An 11,693-nucleotide genomic window follows, 5' to 3' on the forward strand; every position below is an offset into this window, starting at 1 on the left:
AATGAAATTTAATTTATTTTCACATATCAAACTTATCAATATCTAATGTAATAATCCCATTCCTAACCGTTATTTTGGAGGTTGTTTTGGTTTATTTTACAAATTTCACACAATTGGGCTTTTTACAATTTGAATGAACTTTATTAAAACAGTTTGATTTCCAATTTATTGCTCTCATGAATCATCCTTGGTTGATTGGATTTTTGGCTTCACAATCTTGGGGATTTTAAGCCGCAAATAGAAACACTTGACAACATTTTGTCCAATATGAACACTGTTATTTATAACCCATGCTAATAATCTGACGTAAACTAAGCCAAAATAACTAAGCTATTAGCAATAGCATACACTATTTTAAAAACTAAGAGAATTAACTAAAAAATGCAAAATGGTGGAGTGGTTTGTCAATGGAACACTAAACTAGAGTTTCTTCTTTCAATGTTGAACATTATCGATACAAGATACAGGCTACGGCATGAAAATGTTAAAATGATGTCAAACTCAAAACACAACTCCTAATGAGAGCTACTTAACTTAAAATCATTCTAATAATATCATGAAAATAGTTTACAGATAAGGACCATTGCATTTGCATACCAAAATTGGACAACTTTTTCCTTGTCACACACTAACATATCCAGGTGACAGTGCTTTTTTGGTTTTGGCTCTTTCATGGGTTAGATCTGGCTGTGCCAATTTCTTTCTTTTGATTTATTCTCCAAATTTACATTATATCCTTTTTACGCTATCACCATGTACAACTACAACTCCCTCACTTGCTAAATCTGTTACCGCATTCCTCACCTGAAATAAACATGAAAATAGGAGCCGATTAGTTTCACCATCATATTCATATCTGCAACAGAGATACTGAGAGAGAGATATATACTTACATCTTGAAGGTGAACTTCAATGTTGGAGTTCTGCTGCTTCAGCTCTTCCAACAACTATTTAAGAATAAAAAGAAGCATAATGAATCAAACTTAACTAGATAGATTATGCAAAGTTAAAATTATCAGCAATTTTCTTACCTCCAACAAGCGCATTGAACGTCCCCCAAGTTGCAACTTCTCCATGATCACATTGCGAGTTGCTGAAACGAGATTCTCTCTTCTCATTCTTTCGCTTGCTGAAACTCCAGTTGTGATGAGATCCATATCAATAGTTCCTTTAAACATGACAAGGCAGAAAAAGCATCATTACAATCATGTTAGTCATGCCAGAGAACTTGAATCAGAAACTAAATGGGGTTACTAATGAGGATTACCGGTGGCGTGATCTGTTGCTGACTGTTGCATTGCAACTTGCAGCAGTCGGAATGCCTCAATTACATCATGCTTCTCAACCTGCATAAAGTAACCTTGACTTTCTGACACTGTAATTCTCCCAAATCAATTTACACTCTTTGACTCAAAAGGGAGCTACACTAACCAATTCTGAGAAACGAATCCGAGCCAGAGCTTCACTAAGGCGTATTAAACTTTCTATCTGCCTTGGTGTTGCAGTTATTACCTGAACAACACAAGTGACAACATTAAGTCCAAGAAAGAGTCTTTTAGGCTCATATACCAGAGTTAGATTATCATCTTAAAAATGTTAGAAAAAGAAAAAGGATTAATTTGGCAAATTTAAGGAATAAAATAGTCAATATGACATCTTATGACAATTAAATAAGAGATGAACAACATACCCTGCAAATACAATTAAACAAAACAACAGAAATATCGCATACAAGTGCCATAACCATACCACTAACACGTTAGAAAAAGAAATAAAGGAGAAAGTTCCTTGTTGTTAAAGGCTAAAAGATTTGTATTGATACTGCTTCTATTAAAAAAAAAATGCATAGCAGAAAGGGTGAATAGTAGAGAACAATTTTAAGACCTTTTTGCTACTACCCGGGAAATTTCCTCTCTTCCTCATTGCAACATATCCTAGAGTCAGCTCTTCAGCAGCTTCATCAGATAACTGTGGGTGAATATACTTACGAGCATAGCTGAGGTATGCAGTTAATGTACCAACATCTAGTACATCCTGCTGTGCACTCTGCAAGGGGACAAAATTCAACTTATCAACCTCCAGGGGGATTACTCAAAGTAGGCTCATCTAGATGTTTGTTATAAACCACCAAACCTCAGGGTTCTCAAAGTGCAATGAAACAATATGCTTGGCCAGGTGCCTGTCTGTTTGTTCATCAGCCTTGTCTAGAATTAAATATATTAGGTCAAACCTGACAAAGAAGCCAGAGATTAGATAGACCAATTTAGCATTAATAGCCTCCAAAGGAGATCTATTTCGCTTGTCATTTATTTACTAATAGCAGATAAAATGAAGGAAATCATTAGATGTATGTAGAAGAAAATCGCAACACATTTTGTGCTGCCATATATGTTCAAAATAAGATGCACAATCATAAAACTTTCTGCTGCCCCAGGTTGTATTGTATATGGTTCTTATTCTTACCTGGACAACAAGGAAGGAGGAAGGTGTATGTTGTCAATCACAGATAATCGAGGATTGTAGCGTGAACCAATAGGATTTGCACAAGCTAACACTGATGTTCTAGCATTAAGAGAAGCTATGATTCCGGCCTTTGCAATGGAAATAGTTTGTTGTTCCATCACCTGGAAAATAAAAACTGAGTTTAACTCTTCCATTATGAGAAAACTGACACTTAAATGCTTGGCATTCAGTCAAAAATTTAACTCAGGAAAGATCTTTTCTAGGGAAATGCATACTTTCTGAATTTTGTCAACAGGTCAAAAAATCGGAATCCTATACAACTTTGCAAAAATATGTGCCTGCACTTCGAACATCTTACCACCAGCAATCTCACAATAACAGTTTCATAGAGAATTTTTTTTATTGAATAAAAAATAAGACAAGGCGCTTGCAAAGTTGCTGAAAAGAAAATTCAACCAACCTCGTGTAGCATGCTCCTTGCATTTTCAGACATTTTGTCAAATTCATCAATGCAGCAAATTCCTCTGTCACTCAGAACAAGTGCACCACTCTCCAGAACCTATAGAATTACATCATAAATATCAACAAATAGCATACCTTTACAAGTGATTTCTTGATAAATGATGTACTTAAAAAAAAGATGACGTAGATATATGAGAATCCAAACACAGAACTGTACCGTTTCTCCTGTCTCAGGATCTTTGGCAACATAAGCAGTCAAACCAACAGCTGAGCTCCCTCTTCCACTAGTATAGATGCCGCGGGGTGATAATTTATGTATGTATTGGAGCAGCTGGGATTTGCTGGTCCCAGGATCACCGACCAGAAGGATATTGATATCACCACGTAAGCTAGCACCAGATGACAACCTCACCGCATTCCCACCAAAGAGCTGCATTTTGTGCAATCAATTAACCACCATTACCAATACTGTAATTCACGTACACCAGAATTACAAAATTCATCCATGGGTGCTCATGTCAAACTTAAATATATACCTGGCAAAGAAGACCTCTCTTCACATCATCCAACTCCCAGATATTAGGTGCCAGAGACCTCGTTAGTCTATCATATATATCAGGCTGTTTTGACAGCTCTTTCAATTGCTCTATCTGAAATTTCAATCAGCAATGTGATCAAATCAAAGTATACAACATGGACAAAGTTTCTTTCTGGACGGATGGACATTTTAAGTCTATATACCTTGGCCTCATCAAATTGGGGATCATCCTCCACCCTACGTGATGTATCATCAATATCCATTGGGTTTTCAGCTACCATTCTTGACTTGTCCGTTTTCTTTATATGAAGACAATCGATGTAAGTCTGCCACCAAAAGTGAAAAGTCATTACATTGAACTGACATCATTCTGGAAAAAGAGAGTTAAACACATGCCTGAAGAGGCTTCAACTCATATAATGGAAAAGATAGTCATACGTACCTTGAATAAGGATTTTACAGTTCTCTGGGTGGCCCCAATTCTAACACTCATAGCTCTATAAATTCCAGTAACCTATTAGGAAACCAGAAAGAAATCAACAAACGAAGCAGAATTTCAGGAGTCTTATGTAGAGTTGGACAGTATGATGAATGCTGGTCTCACCTCCACCCTGTCACCAGGCTTTCCAACATCCACTAACTTGTCATGCATCAACAGGCTCACCGTGTGTGGTGTTCCTCCTTCAGGGATCTCATCAGGGGTCTCCTGGAGCCTCACAATCTGCTTATCAGCAAACCTGATTTTAAGCAGGCTCGGTCAATGATTATTCAAGAATATTGTGCAACCACATTTCTGATATTTGAAGGCATAAGAATGATAGTTGACATGATCATTTAACAAAAATAGGAATAGATCGTCATCCAATCCTTCCAGAAGCTCATGTTCCATAACTTCATTTCTCATGTAGAACTTTATCTGGAACCTTCACAACTATAGGTCAGATCTAATTCTTTCTGATAGATGCAAGTCAAATTTAGTCAAATATATATGATACTCAAGTCTGTTGGACTACCTTGTTTATAAAAAAAAGAAAAAGTCTCAGCACATACATCTGCATATTAAAATTAAATTCAGTTAAACAAAACAGAATTGTTTCTAAAAGAACTTGTGCAGTGACAAAAAGGATATTCAACCGAATAACACTGTTTAATTACTGATGTGCAGGTGAAGGGGGAGCATCGAACAGATATGCCGCCTAACAGAATTATATACAGGCAAGTGAAAATGAAAGTCGACTTATCCATCAGGTAACAGAAGCTCAACTATGGGAATAATTTCCATAATAATATAGCTTCTGGTGTAAAGTGTAAACATGTGCAGAAGTGCATCATAGCATATATTGAAGGTAGACTGGTGCAATCTATGTAGTAAAAACAGTAGTAAATCATGAAAGTATGAAATATTTTCTATCCAGAAAGAAACAAGATTACAAGGTAAGCAAAGATAGTTCTACCTGCATCTATTGTGAACCAATGTCATAGAATTCTTAGCAAGACACTCTTGCTTTGAGCACGCTGTAGGTTCACTTATCCGACCTGATTACTTCAATAAGTCAATAAGCAGCATAATATCACAGAAAAATGGAAAGCTTAAAATGCAGTCAAGCTAAGCAACAGCTTCCTGCAGTTACCTCTATCAACAACAATGGGGTTAGTTAAGTAACCACACACGAGGCATCTAAATATTGCTTCCCTGATCTCTGGTATTATAGAACTGCAACGAATTATCATTCCCTTGAGTGACACCATCTTCTCAATATCTAAAGAAATAACAAAATTCATTTCAGTCTTGGTTGACAGTATACAATTCTGTCATAAATAAATAGAAAACCAATGATATCCAACAACTAAAAGACAAGAAAGCGAAAAGGAAACCCAACACCAAAGGCATGAATTCACCAAAATAAAAAAAATAAAAAAAATTAACATACTTTTCAAATTTCAATCCACACAAAAAAAAAAAAAAAAGCGGCCCGGTCGCATTACGCGTCCCCGCTGAGCGAGGGTCCGGGGAGGGGTCCCACCACAAAACCAATTGGAAAATATATCATTCAGCAACCTATTGAAAACTAGCAGTAACTCCTTAAATTGGTTTCAGATTCTGCAGTGACCCACTGACTTTTACCTAAAAGCATCAGATATCCCACATTTTCACTTCAAACAATCCTCAATCACAATTGAACCTATTAACATTAAAAGCAGGATAAGTACTAAATTGGGCTAATATTTAATTAAAGAAAATTACCTGAAGGGTTGAGATTTCTCATAGTAATGGAGGTTTTAAGATTGTAAATTCTCACTTGCACATGCTTCTCGAACAAAGGATTAATCACACTCACAATATCCATCAGCACAATATCGAAAATGGCCAAAACCTCAAGCGGATACCTAACCATCTTGGTATATAAATCAGAATCATAATCAAACACATCATTTCCATCAACATCAAGCCAATCCTCTTCAACTTCTAGAACTCTGTTTATGGCTTTCATGTACTTCCCTTCCTCGTAAATCTCAGTACCTTGACTGTGATTATTATCTCTAAAATGCTTCAGAAACATCTGGATTGCAGCCTTGACATCCTGCACGCTGATATTCGTGCCCCAAACGAACGTAGCCGTGGCCTCTTCCATATCATCTCCTCCGTCAGAAGACGGAATGCCTTCAGACATGGAGGAGGGCGTAGAAACCGCTGCTTGGCGGCCATTGGATCTGTTCCTGCGCGGAGTCGGGGTTGATTCTGATGCGGCAAATCGGGATGTCGGAGGTGGTGGTGTGGCAAAGTCAGATGGCGTAGCGGATCCACGTTTGCGTCTGTTTCCTCGAGCTGCAGGGGAGGAGACTGTGTTCGCGATTGGACTGGTTTGCGAATCATCAGCAGCGGATGAGATTGTGTTGCTGATTGGGCTAGATTGAAAATCATCTGGAGAGGAAGGCCCTACAGGAATTTAAAGAACACAAGTTCTTACACGCATGGCTATGCATATAGATAGAAACACAAACTCAGAAAAGAAGAAGATATGATTACCATTGTTGGAGGGAGGTGGAGTAGGATCGGAGGCCATAGCTGGACGCAGAGACGGAGTAGAGGGTGCGATCGGAGATTGGGAAATGTTTGCGCGGGACTGTTTTTGCTGGGCAGAATTGGCGGGAAATGGATACGATTTTCGCGCCAAAATTCTCAGCGGGCTCTAATGGGCTGGTCTGTTTTATCAAGCCCATGAAAGCCTGGTTAAAACTGTAGACGGATTTACATCAGTGGCGGATCGAGGAATCGACGTCCGGAGGGTCTGATTTTAGTCCGATTATTGGGAGTAATTTTTCGAAGTCCAGTTAGGGGTGGAAATTTTTTTTTAAGATTTTAGCACACTTAAATTTTATGGTTTTGGTATGTTGGCTAAAAATTGTAACATTTTCACACTTTTTTTTTATTTTTAACTATAATTTTTTTTTATAATTTTCATAAAATTTAATTTAGAAATTAAGTTAAATTTGAATCTCAAAATAAAAAATTGATTTGTTTTATAGAAAAGAGATAATAAATTCTTAAAAAAAGAGATATAATAAAAATAACTTCATATAAAAACAAAAAATGAGTTTGGTATGGTTTAACACATGACCTCTCACCTTAAAACAAAGCTCTTAACCAAATCAACTACTTTAAACTTTTGAGATAATACTACATAGGTTAAATATATAGTAATATTTGGGGGGCTACACGGGATAAAAATAACGACACTCAAGGACGGAGCCGATGGCCGGGAGGGGAGGGGGGGGTGGGGGTTCGGCCCTCGGGCTCTGGGCTGGATCCGCCCCTGATTTACACTTGCACATAATCCATCTATGTTTTTCAGACGTTCTTGATCTTTTTAATTTGATACAATGAACTCTCAATCAATTATAACTTTATATAGCAGTCAAAAGAATTATCTTCGAACATAAGATTTTGTTAATAGAATTGTATTTATTTCATTTGAATTTGTATTTTTAATCAGTTTCTTATAGAGAAATTTTAAGATTCTTTTTGGAATGATAAAATATACCATTTCAGAAGAAGATGAAATAAGTAATCTTTTTACTAAATATGATGTTTACAATTAATTAATTTGATAAGTAGGGGTTTACTACATACAATTATAATTGATTGAAAGTTTGTGTATTAAATTGAAAGATTAAGGGCTCGATTAATAAAAATAAAAAGGCTTAATACCCTCTCAGTCCCATCAAGTTGGTCCAATACTGCAATTGACCCTGTACTTACACTTTTAACAAGTAACCCCTTCAACTTGCTTATTTGGAACAAATAACCCGTCAAATTGCTTAATTGAAACAAATAACTCATCAAGTTGCTTATTTAGAACAAATAACCCCTAAATCCAAAAAAACATTCAACATAATATTACATCAGAAATAAAAGATTTCAAATTATCGGTTGCTACATCTAACTAATCTAGTGATACATTAAATAAAGGGGAAAAAACTCCCGAAATAACCTATTTGAGGGGTTATTTATTCGAAATAAGCAAGTTGGAGGGGTTACTTGTTAAAAGTATAAGTACGAGAGATCAGTTGCAGTATTGGTCAACTTAAGGGGCTGGAAGGGTATTAAGCCAAATAGAAAAGATCAATGATTTGAAAATAATTTTTCCATCAAATAAATAACAAAAGTATTTATGTAAATTACAATTAAGACACTTGGAAGGATTTAGACTACCATATGATTAAATGGACTCAAATACAAGTTTGAGGCTTACCATCTGGATCTTTGGTTAATTTTAAATAGTAAGCGGAAGAATCTTTTAGAACCACAAACTTGTATTATCAGTCACGCATTTCTCATGTCAAAGTTATTTGACAGAAAAAAGAGAGGGGTGTGGCACCGAAAACATGGAAAGGGGAGAGAGAAACAAACTAAGCACGAAGTCTTACAGACTAAAGAGAGGGGTGTAGCACTGAAAATATGGAAAGGAGAGAGAGAATTTTCTCTTTTCTCTTTTGTTCATTATTATGTCTCACCTAGCCCCTTATTTAAAAGTTAGGATTCCTTATACTTCAAGGATTAGACAATAATAAATTCTTGTTTAGATACTCATTCTAATTCCTGATTAAGCATCCTCCATATCTCATAAAGAACAAGTAAAAACTGTTCATTATGCTATTAATCATCATCAAGATCTATGAAGCCAAATTATCCACGTGTACACCAATTACCTCAATACCAGACACTCTCCAACAGTTTTATACAAACAATCCACAAACACATGCATACTATGTTCCCTGATTTCATCACATAAAGCACATTAGTTAGGGACTATGACACCTTTTACAAACTGATTTTCATGATATGGAGAAAATTAAAACATGATCTCTAAAGGAAATTACTCATCTTAGGTGGGGATGTTATACTTCCATATTTCAATACACGCCTCATATTGCTCCTCAACTTCTACTTTTAACCACTATGGAAAAGCAATCTGGTACCCAGAACAAACATAGTAATAACCATGTTTATCATAATGTCAAATGATTGAATCCTCCACACTCAAGTCCTTAAATGGAAAGCAAAGAATGTTAGTGACTTTATTCTACTTGAAAAGATTTTCCAGAAGCTCCACTGACCAACCACCACTACTATCGCTAATTAGATGCTCAACAACAACAACTCCACATGCCCAGCCACTATAGTGTCTCAAGTTTAAACCCAATACTATTTGGAATCTAGGGATCCTTCCAAATATTAATAGACTTTCCCTTCCATATTCTCGAACGGTACCCCTCCATAATCATGGACCTCGACTCTAAGATGCTTCACCTGACTAGACTTGTGTTGTGATCCAAATGTGGCAACTAAAAACTTCCTTCAAAAAAATAGTTAGCTTTGAGAATATAATATGCCAGACAATTGTGGTTAGACACCAAGTTCCATGCTTGTTTTCCAACCAATGCTAGATTAAAGAATCCATATGCTGGAACCTTAAACCCCCACAATCTTTCCTTAAGCATAACCACTCTTATGAAGCCTAATGAGTCCACTTTTAGTCCATGTTGAACCCCGTTTGAAGGAATTCATGATCAACTATAACACCTCACAAAGTGAGACATAAAGCAAAAAGACACTCAAATAATAAGGAGGAAGTAGCTAAGCCACATACTTTATAAGAATCTATCGATCTACTTAAGATTATAATTTACTACTCCAATTAAAAAGCCTTTGCCACAACCAGTCCCTTAGATAACTAAAAACCATTCCTCTGACCAATGAGAGAAGGAATACACAGGTAACTTCTCGTGTTCAAAGGGGTCGAGACACCTAGAATATTTTTTATGCCAACTTGAGTTTGGGCTCCCACATTAGTACTAAAGAAAATACCTATTTTTTTTATAAATTCACAAACTTCCCCAGCAAACTCTCGTACTTGATCATAATAGATCTCATAGCACGACACTCCTCAACATTGTCTTTATAGAAACTATCATCAACAAACAACAAATGGAATATCTGAGGCACATGCCTACCAACCTTACAGTCGTGGAGAGTTCCTCGAGCTCATTCTTTCTTTAACAAAGCAGACAAACACTTAGCAAATATAATAAAAAGATAAGGTGATAAATGATCACCTTTTCAAAGACCCACTCATAAAATAATTGGATCGACCTCCTCATCATTAAGTAACACAAGGTAGTGAATTGAGGTGACATATAACATAATTCAATCAACAAACTTAGCATGAAATCCTAATAGGGTCATAATAGCACGAAGTTATGACCATAAGCCTTAGTAATATCAACCTTAAAAGCCATGTCATTTTGTTTCCTTTTTATTCACCTTTTCATAAAATAGATTATTTCGAAATTAACAATCACATTATCTATAATGGACTAACCCGGAATAAAAGCAAACTATTTATCCAAAATAAAGAATAGTTTTTAGGCGATTAGTTATGACTTTCACCATAATTTTTTAAATGACATTACTAAGAAATAATCCTTAAGTCCTCCATAGACACGTGAGTATCAACCTTCAGAATGACAACCACATTAGTATCAAAGAGATTGGAGGGAAAACAACTGACTAGAGCCATTAATTATAAACCTCGAAAAGACCATGCTTAATGAAAGGCCAAAAATGTTGAAAGTAAGTCAGGTTCAAACCATCTAGCCCCAAATATTTGTCTGGGTTCATAGAGAACAATGCAATTAGAAACTCATCAAAGGAAAATGAGGCCACTAAATCTTCATTCAAAGGGGCGTAACACAAGTGCTTGTAAATTTGATCTCAATATTAGCTACACCATTTTCATCAACAAAAAGATTAGTAAAATAGCTAAAAACCACAAACTTCATCTCACCTTGCTCATCTACCCACGAGCCATCATCCTTTTGGAGATTGAAAACTCGATTCATCTTTGTACTCAATGTCTCCTTATGAAAAAATTATTTTTTTCACCGCAACGGAGCCAGAAGCTCTTCAACCTCTGCTTCCAATGGTCCTCCTCATGTAAAAGTAAATTAGTTAACTCAGTTATTTTCTCCCTAATACAAGTTGAGCCGTACCGATTAAAATCTCACATAAGGTGATCAAGTTGAAGTTCGAAGTTCTTAATATCATTAGAAAAGCAGCAATGATATGCTATAATCCACACCTTTATTTTAGCAACATTAACATCTAGTCGGTTATAGGAATCCAACCCCATCGATTGAGCCCAACTATTCTTGACTGTATTCATAAAATTTGGATCCTGAAGCCACCCATTTTCCATTCTAAACTAATAATGTATAGGAAATCATTGTTGGAGAGTGCTGTTTAGAACAACGGTGTGGTGATCCAAAACCCTAGCAAAAGTACAAGTGAGAGTAACATCTAGGAAGATATTCAATCAATCTTCAATTGCAAGGCCACGATCAAGTCTATGCTCGCTATAAAATTGTCTATACCCTTACCTTACTCCTAAGTAAATCCATACCCTGGTAAAGAAAAGTAAATTAAATTACAAAAGGCAACATCGTCTCGAAATTCACGGAGTAAGCACTTTGGGGGGTGGGGGGGTCACCATCCTTTTTATCCGAGACCAAAAAAAGATCATTACGATCAACAATAACACACCAATGAAGAGAGGACCAATTTTTCAACTCACATATGAGACTCTAAGAAAGATGTCTATTAGAATATTTCGTTTGACTATAAAAACTAGTACCTCTCTAAGTAACACTACTATCATCAATAATTCTA

General features: G+C 36.1%; 1 protein-coding gene across 1 annotated transcript; it reads right to left on the reverse strand.

Moving 5' to 3' along the window:
* Nucleotides 1-402: 402 nt before the first annotated feature.
* LOC136224935 (DNA replication licensing factor MCM4) lies at nucleotides 403-6,587 on the reverse strand. The gene is made up of 18 exons (XM_066013361.1): nucleotides 6,492-6,587; nucleotides 5,709-6,401; nucleotides 5,095-5,223; nucleotides 4,918-4,999; nucleotides 4,068-4,200; nucleotides 3,906-3,977; nucleotides 3,667-3,789; nucleotides 3,462-3,575; nucleotides 3,143-3,355; nucleotides 2,924-3,022; nucleotides 2,464-2,624; nucleotides 2,134-2,230; nucleotides 1,885-2,046; nucleotides 1,432-1,512; nucleotides 1,268-1,346; nucleotides 1,032-1,168; nucleotides 894-947; nucleotides 403-804 (listed from the first exon to the last, which is right to left on the reverse strand). The coding sequence occupies exons 1-18, from the start codon at nucleotides 6,526-6,528 to the stop codon at nucleotides 730-732; spliced, it is 2,541 nt and encodes an 846-aa protein (XP_065869433.1). The 5' UTR covers nucleotides 6,529-6,587; the 3' UTR covers nucleotides 403-729.
* Nucleotides 6,588-11,693: the final 5,106 nt, after the last annotated feature.

Source organism: Euphorbia lathyris, chromosome 3 (genome assembly GCF_963576675.1).
Source record: "Euphorbia lathyris chromosome 3, ddEupLath1.1, whole genome shotgun sequence".
Classification (NCBI taxonomy): Eukaryota; Viridiplantae; Streptophyta; class Magnoliopsida; order Malpighiales; family Euphorbiaceae; genus Euphorbia; species Euphorbia lathyris.